Raw genomic sequence first — 17,801 nt, 5'->3', positions numbered from 1 at the left:
CTCAATAATATTGGATTAACTCCCTTTGTTACCCTTACATAGATTTCAACTACAAACATGTTTTATTCAATAAATGGAGTATTCTCATTTTACCTGTTTGCCTACACTCCTATTGCATTGCAATTTGATCCAATCCTGGTTTTACTATGAGTTTAATAAGACTCACCTGATCTTGTTACCTATACACAGCGTGTCTAATCAAGCTCACACTAAAACCTGGAATGGGTGAACCTGCTATTCATTAGGAGTCTTGTCAGGGTAGCCTTCCCTTACAGACAAAACATTGTGATCCTGTTATAATGTAATGCATTACACAGAAGAAACCCTTACAGAGTCATTAACAGACCACAGTATGAACATAATTGCAACAATGGATCTGAAAAATACAACATCGTCTATATTGGTGCACACCACATAATAAACTATTCATCATGCCATTGTAGCAGCTACAATTCTCCCATTTAAGTCATTCTATCACTGATGTCTGCACTACACTATATCATCAGTCACTGTGAATTGTCAAAGAACAGATTCAATTACAATTCATTTTCTAAGGCATTGGTGTCTTCAAAGCATGAAGATGCTGCTCTCTCAAAATAATTACAGTACACACCCATAATGGCTTGGCTTCCTCTCTGAATCTGGCTCTAGTAAAAAGGTTTCCACATGCTGATCTTTTGTTCCTCAGACAGGACAGGTATCTTTGAAACACTGGACTTCTGTGCCTCATTTTCCAACTGTGAGACTGAGGGAGGAAACTGATTGGAGTATATAGAGCCAAGGGGAGGTCTGGTTTCTGAGAAGCCCATTAACTTTATTTAAAAGGACGACTGGACTGGGAGTAAGCGAGGACCACTGATGGTGGTGTTCAGATCCGCTGCTGTTGTACAGACCTCCTAAACTCTTAAATGATCTTGTCAACGACCTGTCCAAAAGAGTTTCAAATTGCATTGTTGATTTACGAAAGCTGTCCTTTACCAAACAGTGTAACAAAAGAGAATTATTGGCATTGTCATGGCCATGCACAATTATGTTTTCAAACAGTTTAGGGATCTTTCCTTCAGTTTGGGATTCCCCCCGACGCTGACCCAGTCCTGTTCAGTGTTATCTGGCTCCAAGGACTGACGCAATGAAAGCTTTGTGCTGCTGCTTTTATTCCTAATGGGGCAGAAATGAATAATTGCAATAAGACTTTAAATTGCATTATTGATTCTAAAATAACTTTTATATAAGCATGCAACACTTGCATTGCAATGTACAATTATCTTTTCATTCTACACTCCTCCATTATCTTCAGCCCTGCAGGGGCCAGTGAAAAAGGTGGAAATATAGAAACAAACCTCAGAAACCAGTCTAGTTTAATATACTCCATGCCTGTGCATGCTTTCTTGTCCCTAGATTGCTTGCCTCATTAAAAACAATACCAAATAAGAGGGCTTGTACTGTGCATGATTCCTTGTCCCTAGATTGCTTGCCTCATTAAAAACAATACAAAATAAGAGGGCTTGTAAACACTGCTACTCAAATCAGATGTTTTAAACAGTCTATGATACGTCTATAAATGCAAAGGGTGTTATTAATAACGATTCATAATATGAGTGTCCCTAAAGATTAGGTCCTAATTAGGATTATACAAGTGGCAAAGTCCAACCTGTCTGCAAAGCAGTAATGATCCCACCAGTGCCTGATCTCTTCAATTTCAAGAGGTTATATCAAGTACCGGTCAATTGTAATCTGTGGTTCGTGTTCTGGCACTGCATCTTCAGTGTGGTAGTGGTGGGCCTTTGTTAAAAGTTCTTCTTAAAAATTGTAAGCCACCAGACCACTAGAATTCTCCACTTCAAGTTCTCCCTTAGGGATCAGTTTAATACATGATGTTAATGAACCATTTTATCAGCATGCGATGTCTTGAGTTTACTGGAGATTCGGACAAACCACCTAACAGCCACTGTGTGCCACAGCTGGTCCATGTGGGCTTTGTGAGGCTGTAGAGACCAGTGTTTGCCAAACAACATTCATCACAGACATGTCCGTGTATAGTAATAGCATGGGGAGTAGTACTGTTACACTGCAATGTTAACTTATTCAACACACAAGCCTAGTTAGAGTCAAAGGCTTTTATAAAAAATAAAATAAAAAAAAAAACATCACGCTGCTTTTTCTTACCTCTTTCAGGGTAAAGCAATTCCCTTGCAAGACTTTTCTATTTTCTCATTCATTCACTCCCTGTGCAGCACCATGTGTGTAAAGAGAGTTTAAGGCTTCAGTTGGGATCCCCACGTTATCAAGCATATTGCATCCGATTCCATTGTAGTAACTGGTCTCATTTTAAAGCATTAGGATATTGTTCTCTATTGTTAATCTGCAGGGTTAAAAGGCTTGCGATACGACTGGCTGATAACTGGCAAACCACCATCTGGAAGCACTCGTCCTGGTTCTGCGTACTACAAGCGCCATCTGTTGGTGTGAAAAAGGACTTACACATTTCACAAGTGACATTAAAATGGGTCGGTCATTGTGTTATTTTTTTATTTTAAGAACTATGTGTTCACTAGTTCCCCCAATTTAAAACGTAATTTTTTTTATATATGTAGCCCTGCCGTCTACGGTCCTGGGTGCATTGCATCTAGTGTTTACAATTTGTTTGCAACATGCAATACTGGCTCTAACATTAAAAACTGCAAACTGTTGAACTGTCTCTGAAAGACCGAGCTTGTCAATCACAGTGCTACTGCCGCTCGTGGGGAACAGTTACTCATTAATAACGTCTTTAATGGGCTGGCAGAGTCTGACAGTGGTGGCTTTGCTGGACTCATTTTAGCCCTTAACAGTGGTAATGAGCACATCATAGTTAGGAATGACATGTTCTCCAACTCCTTCACCCCCACACTGACAAAAAAATGTGTGCTGAAGAAACTAAATTAAAAGGAGGCCTTTTCTTTAAACTTTTGGGTAGACTTGATTTAATTTAACAAAAACAAAAAAGGCAATTTGAATGTTACAAAGAAACTTGAGTAATATACATTTCAAGGCACTGGTAGACTGTACACTGTCACTCGTCTAATGTGGGTAAAGAGGAATCTGAACCATGGAAGGCCTAGTTCACCGAGCCAATAACAAACCTTATTTCAAACCTCCCCTCTGATTCAGTCTTCCGTGGTTCATAATGTCACTAAGTGTGAATGTGCTCGAGTCCAAACAGCACCATCTGAACACAACTCAAATAAAAACCTTTGCCCTCCAGCTTGTTACAAGAAAGGGCTCTGTAATACAAAATGCCCCCGAGACCTTGCACGACTGATTCAGTTTGACTTGCAAACCGCAAAGCACGCCATTTTTCATTTTACAGTCAGCATTGCTGTGTTGCAAAGGTGATTTTCAGAGAAAGAGAGCTACTTCGCTCACTATAGCAAATGCTAGGCTGTAACCATAAAGCAAGCTGGCTGATGAATACACAAGGGTTGCAATGTTTCTGGCCCATACCTCTGTAGGCACTGCAACGAGTATTCCATTAAAATGCAATGGACGATGGCAAAGGGCAAGAGGACACGGCAACATCCTTGTGTCTCTCAAACATCAAGACATTAAAAAAAAATGTTGTAGATCAAAGCATTTACTAAAATCGCAGAAGATAAAACATATTTCAGTTAAATCACATGTGTAGATACTACACGTTTAACAGCACCATCTCTCATTTCAACGGCAAGAACAAAACAGCTTTGAAACACAACACTGTACTTGTCTCTGGGACAGCTGCACAGATAGCACCCCATACACCACAGGGGATCCTTACAGAATACTGCGTGCATGCTTTTGCAAACCCCAGTACACAGCAGTGGGACACTGGCTTCCTAACAGAGCTGTACTTTTTAATACTCTGGTTTCAGCATACCAGCCACTAGAAAGATGAACGACTGTACCATATACAAAACGAACAGGGTCTGAGTATCTGAGAAAGGGGAGGAGGTTAGAAACAACTATACATAAAAATATAGTTCTAGCCAAGTATTTCAATTAAAAAAAAAATATTACAGGATTTGTAAAACGGCTTGCTCTGTTGTTTTTGGGTGTATGACACCCAATGCAAGTAATGTACAAAAAGCATGGATTCAAAAAGAGGGTTCAGGCTATCCTTTAACTTCGGCAAGTTTCCACTTCAGCAGAGCTCATTATCCAACGTGATGTGCTGCCTGAAACCATCTACAGAGTTCTACTGTATTTCACATGCATGAGGCAGCAATGACAAGACACTGGGCCTTCCACAACTGATGCTGCTTGGTTTCCCATGATTCAGGGGAGCAAGTCCTGGTTTGTTTCTTCAGATAATCAACTCCATCTGGATCACCGTGACCCTTGAGCTGCAACACAGAACTGGACAGCCGGCTTCAGTGATTGGCCCTCTCGCTCACAACATCCTGCAGCCGCTTCAGCAGGACATCGTCGCTTTCCTGACACAGCCGTTTGGCTGGCGAGTCAGAGTCGCTGTCCATAGTAAAAGCTCGCTTCTTGCTCATCCTCTCTCCCTGCTTGATCATGTTGTTGATATCTCGAAGATCCTGCAAGCCACAGAAAAGGGTTGTTTTCAAGGTTTCTAATCAACGGCAGAAACATACGGCATGCAAGAAAGAAACCCTTATTTCTCGGGATAGTGGGGTTTGCAAGTTTTGCTGCTCTTACCTTAGAAGGGCTGCCATTAAACTTATAGGTCATGGCAGAGACTGGAGTGAGGCAGGACCCATTCTTGTGTGGAGACACATAGATAGAGTGTCTCTGTGATATACGGCGTGGAGAGAGTGGAAGGGATTTAACAGATGGGAACGGAGACAAGGGGGGTGCCTCCATCTACACAACGGAGAAAGAGAAAAATTAAAATCACAGAGCACCATGTCATTACAATTCATTGTTCAGCTGCTGAAATTCTGTTCATGTGACCTTACAGTTACTGAGCATTAAATATAAAAAGGATGAACCAATGAGGTTTCTATTTGAAAAAAAGACAAGATTACAGCTGGGTTAAGCACAGCCACACATTAGTTTGCCTCTGGGATTTTTTTTTATTTTTGTACATACCCTATGGTCCAGATTAGTGATGGCATACTTCATTGCAAACGATTTCATTCGCAGTATGTATACTGAATTGTAGAATTGGATGAGGTCGCCTCTGTCATCTCCTGGATCAATGCAATTGTCTGTCGGGGAACCTTCTTTACTTTTAACTTCTAATAAATAAAATGATATACATTTACCTTTCATGCACACACAGATAAAAACCTTAAGCTGGGATCTTGAAGCAGACATCACAAATTGTAAGTGCTTGCACCAAAAAAAACAGTAGCAGGTTTGATTTCTAAATGAAAATCGAATGAATGCTCATCCTCAGTCTCTGCGGAGGACTATTTAAAAAGAAAATGAGCTTCATACCACAATCCATCCTCTCTTCATGCCCCTCAGCATTGTTGGCATCAGGCTGTGGCGGTCTGGCTGCTTTCTTCAGCAGAACGCTCCTATACACCTGAAGGAGGCAGACAGCAGCACAGCCAGGGTTAACCTCTAACAAGAGCTCTCCTTTTAGTTCATTTTGAGCAGCACTGTTTCTTTCAAGTCTCCCAGTGGAGGCTATAAGAATTTGTCTTTATGGAGTAAAGCCTACCTCTGCATAACTTAATTGCTGCCTTCTGCTGAAGTGCACTAGCCATCCTTTCAAAACACAGCAATTACAGAGCAGGCAAGCTGATTCAAACCCATGATCTATGTATTACATGAATGTTTATGTGTAATGTGAATTGTGAACACCAATTAAGAGATGAGGAACAAAACGCAAAGACAAACCCATGTAACTTAACCCTCTATATACAGCCCTGTATATTTCATGCAGTGGGGGGGACACACAGATCTCTAATAGCTTGTATGGTTAGATCTTTAACGAGCAGGCAGCTGTTTCGAAGCATCCACACAACTAAACAGTAACAGTGATGCTTACAGCAGCAGCTCAACCCATCCTCAAAGAATGGGATAATTGGTTCCTCCAAGTTTGTGTGTGCTAAAACACCTTTTTTTTTTTTTTTAAAGATTTATTTTACTTTGTATTTGGAACAAAAGTAGAGATTTTTGTAAAGCAATACTGACACAATGTTATGTTGTATTGCACGCTCTGTTTCTTTATAAATCACTTATTACAGTTTACTGAATACAACAAACAGCCCGAGAGCAACAGAAGGCACTGGAAACTGGAACACGGATCAAGCACTTACGTGACTGGTGGCCTGTGGCTGACTCCGGTAACATTTCATTATATCCTGGAACGATCGGTCTTCTTTTGTGACCTGAGGACGGAGAACACATGTCCTTATTGATGCAAATCAACAATAAAACAAATCAATTGAGAAAAAAAAGGAGGACACTGCAATTTAAACACACACAATGCAGCAAGAAGGTGAATCATTTAAGAACTGCAGATCTGAAGAGACTGATATTGAATCATGAGTCACAGCTCCACGTTGCATCTCAGATTACCTTTGCCAGTATGTAGACGGCACACAGCAGTAACTGGTCCAAGTGTCTGTCCTTCATTAGGTCAGTGCAGTGGACGAGGGAAAACTCAAAACAGGTCCAGATCTTCCTCCTTAACTCTGCAGAAATATCCAGCTTCAGACACAGGTCCCGCAGCCGCACACTCGCCAAGTGATAAACCTGCACAGGGCAATTAAACACAGAATAAAAAACACACAAAACCGACATAGCAATATTCAACTGTTTATCAGTCTCTTAACTGCAGGTTTCAGCACTAATCCAAGATGACTTTACCTTACATAATAACATCATGTAGACCAAGACTGGCGTTAATCAGGGACTATGGAACCACCCAGAAATATATAGGCTTTATTCTCTATTGTGCATTAGAACTGCAATGCTAGTGCGACCACTACAGTGGCTTGGTGTGCAAGGCACAGGAAGAAGTGGGCATGTTTGTTGAGATTAACACCCCCGTTATAAGTTTCTCTGCTTTACCTTTCTGAAGAACAGTGCCAGAGAGCCAGTCTTTTTGGGCTTGCTGGACGCTGGCTGAGCCTCTTGCGCTGCGGCCCCTCGAGAGCGTGTCGGAGATGCGCCGTGCAGTGCTTGAGCAGAGAGCGGGGTCGGGCTGCTGCTGTCAACACCCTTCTGCTGGTCAGCAGCGTTCACCCCCATGGGTATGAAGGTGATGCCCCCAGTCTCATTCGCCACTCCTGTGAAAAGCATGTCAACAGATATAATGCAGGGATGGAAATCAGACTGCCACTGCAGAGCAGTTTGAGTGATTCCTGCTTTTACTATGAGTTTATTAAGACATAGCTGAGCTTGTTACCTATATATTGTGGCAAAACCTGGAATGGGTGAAACTGCTATGCAACAGGAGTCTCATTCCCATCTTGTAATGGACCCAATTTGCACCATTTGTTTGTATAATCCAAGTTTTGTTCATTCAAAGCAAACACAGAAATTTAATTTAATAAGGACTCCAAAAAGTGTTATTACCAAACATCAGTTTTATTTTTCCTCCACAAACGCTGGTGCAATTCAGTGGTGCGTGAGATTGTTAGCATCACTTTACCTTGTATGAACAGACTCAAGCTAAGCTTTGCTGTCCGATGCTGAAAGTGACTAAGAAAACATGCCCTTACCTTTCACAGGTATCATGACCTTCTGCCCATTTGTCGTGGTTACCGTAGCTGTTGCCATAGTGACCAGCGTGCACCCAGGGGGCAGAGGGGCAGCGTCTCTGGGGGAGGAGGGGGTGTGGATGATCTTCAGCGCCCCCCCCTGAGAGAAGGAGATCTTGCTCACCGGGAATCCCGAGGAGGGGTCCTCTCCAAACAGACGCCTCTTGGCACTGCCAGCCATTGGAGAACTGTAGCGATCGTGCACCGAAATGGGTGAAGGCGGGACATCTGGAATAGAAAGAAATGAATAAATCACCCTTAAAAACATCACGAAAGAGGTTATGGGTGCCGAGGTAAATGCTGGCCTTGCGTTGCTTCTCAGTTTACAGTGAAAACTGAAAACGAGAAGGCGATCCCATGTTAAAAAAAAAAAAAAAAAAAGAGGCACTTTTGCACAAGCAGTGCATAAAGAAGAAGAAGCAGCCGATCTTTGTGCTTTTTATTTGCTTCATTTGGGATCTGTTCAAAATCAGTCAAAACAAGTAGTTGGGGTCGGATTTATTTTACGTTTTCATTTGTAATATTAAAAAACAGGGCTGTTTAAAAAAGAAAGTACAAAATATCATTTATAGTAGCATATAGCACAGACACCTATTTCAACAGCACAGCAGGCAAGATAACCCTGTGACTCTTGCGGGTATTAATGACACACCTCAGGACTGGGATGCTGAAGCCTGACACCCTGCGTGCTGCTGAACCAGGGGCTCTGCACAGGCAGCTCACACCCTTTACCTCGTCTCGCGCTCCCGCTCAGGTCGGTCCGCACTTCTTTAAGACGAGGATGAATGACTGGAGAAAGGGGCGCCATGGGCAGGTGAGACAGACCCCCGCTGCCGTTTCCACTTTCAAAATTGCTAGGAAAGGTCACCTGCAAGAATAAGAATAATAAAATAAAACACACATTATGCAGGCATCATTTCACGTGACATTTCTAGGTCAGCGATTAAAAAAGGGCAATTTTCGTGAAGATCAGTCAAGATACAAAGGTATGTCTGCTTAATAAATTCAAGGTCTGGGCTGCTGGCCAGCTACTGTTTTACAGCTGTAGAGGAAGTGTAATATTTCAATGATTACTCTGGCTTCGCAGTTGCTTTAAATTAGTTCCCCTTGCATTGCTTGTTAAGCTAACACATTCAGCATACACATAGCAGCTTTAAGCAATACCAGCAAAATCCACCAGGTAGCGCCTCAAGAACCATTCCTGAGCTGAATGACTAAGTTTGCTTGCAGTCATTTATTACACAACTAAATGATGATGCAAATTCTGACAGCTTGCACTGAAAGGTTTGCAGCCTGTATCTGTCATATTCATTTTACAAAATGCTTTCCCATTGATACATGTATTGCATTACCTGCTGGTTTGCTGGTTTTGAGTCACTCACCTCCTCACAGGTAGGCACTTTGTTCTGCACCACTCTCAGACACTCCCACAGAGCAGAGTCCTGACTCCAGGCACGGCTCTCCAGGATCTGCTCCTCGATGCTGTTCAGATGCTTCACCATGTCCCGGGACAGCCCCTCCTCAGATCGGATCACAACCTCTATAACCTGTCCAGAGGAGGAGGGAGGAGGGGGGAGGGGGGCATTGTTAAACAGGTGTCTCCAAGCAGTCTACTCAACATTTACAAGGGTCCCATGAGCATGCCAGCTGTACTAGGAAGTCAGGTAGACCATTTCCTTGTGCCTCTGTCTGTGTAACAAGGTGGATATCCTCCAGCAGTTCATCCTATCACGACCATTGTGTGTCTAATAATGCTATACTTTGTAATGCAATGCAGAAAATTCATGTACGCTACTGAGTTCACAGCTTTAAAAAGGAGAAAAAGGGGAAAGGTCTCTGTTCACACCCAATTACATCATACCTTATAGAAGTAGAAAGGCCTGAGCTTGAAGACATTAATGATCCAGGGGAAAGTGCGCTGAGAGCTGTATGCAAAAAGGACAACTTCCAGGCAGCAAGCCATCAGAGAGCGGTGAAATATATCCTGTTCCAGCAACACCTGCAAAACAAAATCCCAACAATGACCTCCACAACAGCACCTCACTGCAGAAACCGCCTTACAGACCTCCATGCAGACTGGTCTTCCTACACAGAAAGATGCTAGAGAGCAGTACTCACTGCCATGTCTTTTCCGTGCAGCCTTCGCGTTTCCTGCGCCATGACGTTCTCAAGAATTTTATAATAAAGGATCTCGGCTAGCTTCAATCTGTTGTCAGCAAAGTCTGGAGGAAAATGAGAACGATTTAGTTACACATGAATTAGTCACTTACAGCTACACTGGACTGCAGCATGCTTCGTCCCTACTGGCTAGCCCAATCTCTCCCTCACTCCAAATCTACAATATGCTGAAAACTCAATGTTATAGATAGACAGCGTGCCTGTTTGCTCACCCATATGAGAGCCGGGCTGCTCGTCTGTGTCTCTCGTATAGTGTCGACGGAAAGTCTCTCCCAGGCTCTTGACTCTGTTTAAAATGGTTTCGCTGGGGTTCCGGGAGCAAGAACTGAAATAAAGAAACAAACACACTGAACAACAACAACAACCTCTCCTCCGCCCCAGTTAGCAGACGCTGGGTGGGATAAGCTGTTCATGCATTTACTGTATGCTCTGTTGGAAAACCCCACCCTGGCGCTCACCTGAAGATCTGCAGCAGCTGCTCAGTGGGAGCGTTCTTCAGCCCCAGCACCATGCTTTGCAAGCGGCTGACACTCTGTGTTGCCGAGGAAACGGGCGTCACCATGGTCTCCTTCTCTCTCAGGTACCGACGTCCTGTCAATGGAGTCGAGGGTGCAAAAGACTGTGTCTGTTGATGGGGAAGAGAAAATATATACATGGATGTTAAAGTGCTGTGGTGCAAAGTGTTTTGCCTCAAGCAGTAGTACTGCAAGTTTTGCTGTGGACCTACTTAGTAAATGTGTTCACATATCAAGCGTGTGCTATCAATCAAAAATGCTCTCTTTACCCCTCAAGAAAATCCAACTGAATGTTAAATACAAGAAAGAAAAAAAAAACTGCATTTGTGACCTTTTCAAAATGCTGCTGAAGGTTGCATTCCACCTGCATCCTCGCAGACAGCTTCCCTCCAGGGAATTCCAGAGCAGACTTCCGAGGAGTTCCGATTTCCTCATCAGCATCAGCTCCCAAAAACACCCTCTCGTCGAAATCCCCGACCGTCAGAACGTACTCTTCATACTCCTTATTGACCGTTTTGCTGAAACCAGACGTAAAACACAAGAAGACTGTAAGAAACCGCCCATTTATTTTAAAAGCATGAGGTTTCATGGCACTACAAAATAACTTGCTTTCAAAAGACTGGTGCCTGCCCAAACTGAAGAGCAAAGATTAAAAGATTCCACAAATGGTAAGAAAACAAACGCACGCTTCGTAGATCAAACAAATAAACAAAACGGTTGAATTCCTTTCACTTTAAAACACCGAAGACAGATCTGATTCCTGCAAAGCTCTGAACAGACACAGAGAAACACGTGCACTCACTTGTTGCCTGTGAAATACGGAATGTCCAACATTTCTGTGAAAAACTCATCATTCCCTTTTAAAATCTGCAACCAAAACAGAAAACACTCGCTATTAAAAATCTGTACATGCACAACTATCTTTTTAAACCAAAAAAGTGAAATAAAATCAATTAAAAAAAGCATACACTGGACAGTAATTAACTTAAGAAATAAATTGGTGGGGGAGAATACTGTAGTGGCAGCCAACATATCAGGTTTAGACAGTAATCCACTGATAATCACATGCTGCCAAACCAGACAGTGCACACACAATAAGAAGTGGGATACCAGCTTGAAAGCCCAGGAGATCTCAGGGGCATCATTCTGGATGGCTGTTGGGTGCAGAAAGGGTTAAAGCAGTTACCTGTCTCTCAAACAGCTTGCAGATGTACGGTTTAAAGTAGTGCTCTTTTATGCCCTTGGCTTCCACTACCAGCCCGTCATGCAGTTCACACAGCCGCTCGATGATGCAGGGGGGCTCCTTAGGGAGAGTGTAGTCAGGGTCGTGGTAATCCGCTGGCAACCCTACAAAACACATGCAAACACTATGAACTCTTCCAACACTAAGTCAGACTCACTCTAACTCAACTGCTCCAGTGCCTTATACATAAAAAAGCCATAATAAATAATCCAGTTTTCAATTCCAATTCATTTTTTAAGTGAATTCCAATTCCAAACTGGAATTTATATTTTAGGAGATATGCTGCGATTGTTCAGCTGCTTTCATTTTAATTGACTTAATTTGATGATTGCACGCTTGGGTGAATGCAAGTCTACAGAAGAACAGCAATACATGTATGTCTATTGTACAGTTATTCAAACATTAGCATTCTTCTCATAGCCCCAGACACTGCGTTTCCTTAGTGTTACACTGTACATAACTTCACTCTGCACAGCACACCTGAGTTTTGAACACTGATGTGGTGGAATTGATTAAAAAGGAATGGGACTGGGAATTGATTTTAAAAAGGAGTTGGAAATGGAATTAAACAACAACAGACTCCAACTCTATGCAGAGGGGCATACTCAAAACTGGAAGCAGTGCGTTTACTCAATGCTTATTTTTCCTAGAATGCACACCTTTGTTAAAATGTTTCATGACACGCCTAGGAGTAAGTGCCTCTAAGGGAGCAGGTCAGGAAACATGCCAAGCCAAAGAATCCCTCTTCTAATTCCCAAATACAAACTCTCAACCCATCTTTTTTTTTTAATCTTACCTTTAAAATGAGGATTGATGAGATCCTTCCTGTTTGGACACAGCAACGCATTACCGAAAACCAAGTCCAGGCAGCAAAGCAGAAGATGATACGAATTCACCAAATCATCACCGATCATGCGGAAGTTACCTGGAGAGAAGCAAAGGGAGCAGTAATAAGTGGTACCAATTGCAAGGGGCATTTCTCACAAGGTGTACAAGGACTCCACTGCCGGCTATCGTTTGACATTACCTTTCGTGTACACAAACAGGGTCCAGCAGAATTTAAAGACGTCGCTGATATGGCAGGGAAGGCGTCTGTCGGGATAGAAAATAATCAGACAGTAGGTTACAAAAAATGAAAATGCATCTTTGAGGAACTTACTGATGATGCAGTTTAAAATTCAACGCACAGCTGATATGACTAAGAGTCCTGGCAATTCATTTCACGCTGGCTTGATAAAAAAAACACCAACGAGTAGAAATCACCTCTGCTTTCTGCTCCGTGGGATCTTTGGGGGCTCTTCCTGTGGGTTTTGAAACATGTCCAGAAAGATCGGCTCAAACTTCTTAAAAATGACCGTGGACACTTCGAAGTTTCTCTCCAGGCGCTCAATTCGTTCTCGAAACTCCTGCGACAAACTGGACATGTCCGCCCATTTCTTCATCTTACTGAAGAACTGGATTAAACTAGAAAGAAAATCATATTCTTTATATACAATAGAAACAGATGTTTACAGAATCATTTTACAGAGTTACAGAATCATTTTACCATAGCAAAAACTGGCATTAACATGTGTTTACTTGGCTACTTATAATACGGCAACAACAATGTGACACAAGTCCAGGACTGGAAACAAGACTCCTATTGCATAGCAGCTTCACCCATTCCAGGTTTTAATAAGTGCTTGATTAGTCACATTGTATACGTAACAAGCTCAGACGTGTTTTATTAAACTCGTAGTAAAACCAGACATGGATTAAACTGCTATGCAATGGGTGTCTTATTTCTACCCCTGCTAGGTGTTACAGGATAGCGTCTCTCTCTAGAATTGGGATTGCATCACAACACACAGAGCTCACTCACCTCAATTTTGAAGAGCGCAGAATTCTGGTCAGTGACACAAAGTTCCCCTCCATCATGCCCTTCCCCACAGTAGGAGTGGAGCCCCTGCGGCAAGCAGTGTACAACGAGCAGGCCAGCCAGTGAACCACATCTCCCTGTACAAGAACACTCAAAATAAATGAATCCAGAACAGGCTTCATCCACACCCACAGATAAAACACACGCTAGCAGGACAAGGCAATTCTATTCTGCAGGGACGAAAATATGACTCCCACTGCAGAGCAGTTTGATCCATTACTGGTTTTACTAGGAGTTTATTGACACACACCTGAGCTGGTTTCCAATACACCGTGGCTAATTGAAGCTCACAGTAAAAACCCGGAATGGGTGAAACTGTAATCCCTGCTTCTGTGTCAAATGCGCTTCAAATAGCATGGGTTATTACCATGAAGATACTGAGAACGCAGAATTCAACGCTTCTTCACGCAATGCAGTTTAATGAATGTAAAAGACAGCTTCAGTAACACTGTGGCGTTTTCGTGTAGGGTTTCCCTGTTTTGCGACTAATGTTTACAATAAAGCCTGGACTTTGAACAGTGATGGGACAGCACTAGATCGACGGAAAAAAAATAAATAAATAATTGACGATGATGCCAGCGTTGCTATGACGTGTTTTTCTGCGTCACGCAGAAGGGCTGTGACATAAACCGATACATGTGTCTGTTTTAATTGTGATTGATTCGAGCTTAAAACACATGGCCTGATTTTTTTTTTTTTTTTTTAAACGTTGATTTCAAAGTACAGTCAAAGTGGTTAACGGCCTCTGAGTTATTTACCATACACGCCCCAGAGTAAGGTTTGCTGTTTTTGTAGGGTACTGAGGATTGGGGATTTAAAATATATTTCAACATTAGAATTCAGTCAGAATGAAAAATATTTTTTTTGTTTGTTTGTTTTAGCAGACACAAACACCAGTATATAAGTGCGTAGTCTGCACTGAGTGAGTCGGTGACTGTACACAGGCAACAGTTGACCAAGCACCTGGATACTCACGTCGTTTTCTAGTCAATGTACCAGGCTATAACTATGATCGGATCAAAACAACAATCAGTTTACATTGTGGGATGACTTGTCTGCGCAGTTTCCAGGTGTGTTTGCATTACATGAGAGGGTTAGCGTCTGCCCCATACCTCCAGAGTGTATGTGTCCCAGATCGCTGTGAAATTTTGCAAGGCTTCAGCCGCGGTCTCCTCGTCCATATTCAACTCTTGGCACAGCGCATCTAAACTTTTCCGAACCTGGTTCACCTCATCCTTTCCAGACTCGGGTCCAGATCCGGAATCAGAATCGCTTTTTGCGCCCCGCATTGGTTTGATTCCAGTTAATTCGACTTTTATTGAATCCGTATCAGCTGCTCCAGTTGATTCCTCCAGCACCCCCTAAGATATCCCACAATCCCCTGCCTTTGTTGGCGCGAAAAATCAGCAAGGGGTTATGGGATACGAAGAGAGCGTGCGCTGAGGTGTTTTGATTTTTAGCGTCTGTAGATCTGTGACCGATTGGGCTGATTTCTCAGAATTTAAACATTTTAAAAAACTTTTGAAGCCTGTTTCACTATTGTCCAAGGCCCATTGATGAAATGTATTAACACACTGAATGTTAAGATAACGTAATTGATAACACAAAATAACTTATGAGCAGTTACCCTCCATCAATGCTTTAGCAATTAAGAGATAACGGTTACTCTATGTTACTAAGCATTTTTTGCTCTTGGGATTATCCAGCCTCGAGATATATATATATATTATATATATATATATATATATAATATATTATATATATAATATATGTAATATTTTATGTGAAAGACTATCATTGGTTTAAGATTTCTGAATTCGCAATCTTATTTCATTATATATAGGACATATAATTCTAATTTTTTTTTCAGAATTTAGTCAAGCGCAACAGCGTTGAATTGGGGTTGCAATGTGGCATGCATGCTAATGTGTTTAATGAATACCGCCCGCTTCTTTGGTTGCACTAGGCGGCGCTGTGCAGAACTGGAAGAAGTACTTGTTATAATCTGGAAATTGAAGTCACACAAGTTCATTGTATTAGTTTGCTGGGCTCGATTTAGCCCTCGCAAAAAAACAAAACAAGGAAGAAAAAAAAAGCTCCCTACCAAACTGTAATTCTACAAAACATAACATTATTAACCCTAATTAATTTCCATCTCCAGGTTGCAGACTACTTATGCATAATCCTAAATAATAATAATAATAATAATAATAATAAAATGTTATTTATTTGACGCATTAAAACAATGCAGTTGCCTAGCAGTCGTTCAATATGACTAGTGTTTCTTTATTTGGGCAGTGCGTGTCCCAGGCGAGTCTCACAGGCGGAAGTGCGTAGGCTCTGAGGATGTCGCAGTCGTAACCCGGCCCTGCCTGCTGGTGTCATTGACAGAAGAGCTCTCTGTGAGGTCGGTCTCTAGTTTATCCACCCCAGGGTGAAAGATACGTTAACCAAATCATCGGCAGGAGCTAGAAGCATTATGAAAATCTGGACTTCAGAGCACATATTCAAGTGAGTAATAGCTAATCCGAATGTTTCGCGGAGTTTTTTTTTAATTATTGGCAACGCAGCCATCTTCAGAGAGAGTGATGTGTGTGATACGTCCATTAATATAGATCTAGTACTGTTACCTTGACAGAATAGACTGGGTTTGTGTAATGCAGTTGAGACTGCTCGTTTACATGTAGCAGTCATCATTGTTGGAAACTGTTTTGTTTACCACCATTAAAAACAACTTTACAGATTTGTTTTTTGCTGCCTGCGTCTCATCCGTAGACACGAGAAGAACAAAGACTACTTTTAACTGTAATTAAAAAAAAAAAAAAAAAAAAAAAAAAAAAATCCATCCGCATTTTACAGCATACATATTTAGATACCGGCAACTTGGAAAGACTTGGTGATACTGTTGGGACCTGCGCTGAAACTTGGATCTCATTATCTGGTAGTATCTGTGGTAGTCTAATCTGAGTCTGAACGTGTTTATTCTGGTTTATTTCTTTTGAGCAGAGCATTCCGTCTGAAGCACGGGTTTCCACAATGCCTACACCCCAGCAGTGTTACTGGAAGTGTGTGTTTTAACAACGCAGTAGCCAGCAATCTGGTCTTGAAAGCCAGTCAGGTAATGACAGGCAAAGTTCATGACTGTGACTGTACAGTTAGAACTAGTTGACTTGAAAAATGATGATTTTATGTTTTACTATGGCCACAGTGTATAGGTAACATGATCAAGGTTGTCTTATTAAACATAGTATGACTCTTAGCAAACAGACCCTTTTGCAGATCAGGGCAGGTGACCTTCAGGTCAAGGGCTGGCATTGATGCCTAAAACCTGAAGGACACCATACAAGTTAGGGATGACATGTTGAGTTGAGCATGTGCGTAATTTTTCGTGGGTGATTGAAACATGCACAGTTGCAGATTGTTATAGCAATGCATTTCACCAAAACACCAGAAACTATTACATCAATGGTATGATGCCTAGTTTACTTTGAATTGACAGATTAATTAGTGCTAAGAGTTGTAAATCGTGCTCCCTTTGGTTCTGTGAAATCTTGTTCTCCAAAGTGATCCTGGATCAGCCCTTTGCATAATGAAGGGTTCACCTGCAGTAGTGCACTGTAGCCATGTCAGAGTATAGACCTGGCTTGGGATTTAACCAGGAGGATATCAGTTACCACATGTACTAATTACAGTTTTCCATTTGCTAATTCAAAATGGATCTGTGATATTTCAATGTTTTTCTCTCTCAAATATGGAATATTATTTTACAGGTAAACCTAACAAATAGCTATTTAGATACTGTAACCTGCCTAACCCGTTTGTTACTAAAGCATACAGCCATTCTTGAGACTCAGTGGGGCAGGGTCTCCCAAAGAAAAGCCCTCTTCTGTGTAATAGGATACCGTCAGGACAGCATCCCTTCAATAGTCACACATTGCTGTCTGTGTTGACTCAGCCACATCTTGGAAATTAAACAAAACCATGCTTCACAAAGGGTTCTGCATATTTAGGCATAGCAATTTTCCTGATCAGGATCTGTTTCCCCCCAAATAGTTACTACTTTAAAACAGATTTCTTTGGTATGTGTAACTCGGACTGACACACTGTGTTATTTGAACCATGTCTGCTAATCATAAGCCAACAGGATCCTGCTTCAATACTTACAATGAAGGTTAAGCTAAAGCATAGGTTGTTGATAGGTGTATTTCACTTGAAGCATTTCAGCTCCCTCAGCTTCTTATCTGCAA

The 17,801-nt window shown here is 41.8% G+C and overlaps 1 protein-coding gene across 1 annotated transcript; it reads right to left on the bottom strand.

Annotated features, from left to right (window-relative positions):
* Positions 1-2,946: 2,946 nt before the first annotated feature.
* Positions 2,947-14,927, bottom strand: LOC121307857 (retinoblastoma-like protein 1). Its single transcript, XM_041240162.1, has 22 exons — positions 14,667-14,927; positions 13,498-13,631; positions 12,900-13,100; positions 12,664-12,728; positions 12,433-12,561; positions 11,580-11,740; positions 11,196-11,260; positions 10,725-10,911; positions 10,337-10,503; positions 10,091-10,203; positions 9,819-9,922; positions 9,562-9,699; positions 9,083-9,247; positions 8,433-8,568; positions 7,662-7,928; positions 7,009-7,226; positions 6,514-6,690; positions 6,252-6,323; positions 5,422-5,512; positions 5,071-5,219; positions 4,678-4,842; positions 2,947-4,556 (listed from the first exon to the last, which is right to left on the bottom strand). Exons 1-22 carry the CDS (start codon positions 14,841-14,843, stop codon positions 4,386-4,388), a joined length of 3,252 nt encoding a protein of 1,083 aa, XP_041096096.1. The 5' UTR covers positions 14,844-14,927; the 3' UTR covers positions 2,947-4,385.
* Positions 14,928-17,801: the final 2,874 nt, after the last annotated feature.

This window comes from Polyodon spathula, chromosome 59 (genome assembly GCF_017654505.1).
Source record: "Polyodon spathula isolate WHYD16114869_AA chromosome 59, ASM1765450v1, whole genome shotgun sequence".
Lineage (NCBI taxonomy): Eukaryota > Metazoa > Chordata > Actinopteri > Acipenseriformes > Polyodontidae > Polyodon > Polyodon spathula.
The sequence above is the reverse complement of the archived record's forward strand: the minus strand, read 5'-3'. Positions and strand labels throughout refer to the sequence as shown.

Bases quoted from the DNA above. Each gene is read 5' to 3' on its own strand.
- LOC121307857 (XM_041240162.1), bottom strand. From the start codon at position 14,843: ATGCGGGGCGCAAAAAGCGATTCTGATTCCGGATCTGGACCCGAGTCT. The intron at 12,562-12,663 runs GTAATGTCAAAC...GCTTCTCTCCAG, and splicing joins CCTGTTTGTGTACACGAAAG to GTAACTTCCGCATGATCGGT. The intron at 10,204-10,336 runs GTGAGCGCCAGG...TCTTTATTTCAG, and splicing joins CAGCTGCTGCAGATCTTCAG to TTCTTGCTCCCGGAACCCCA.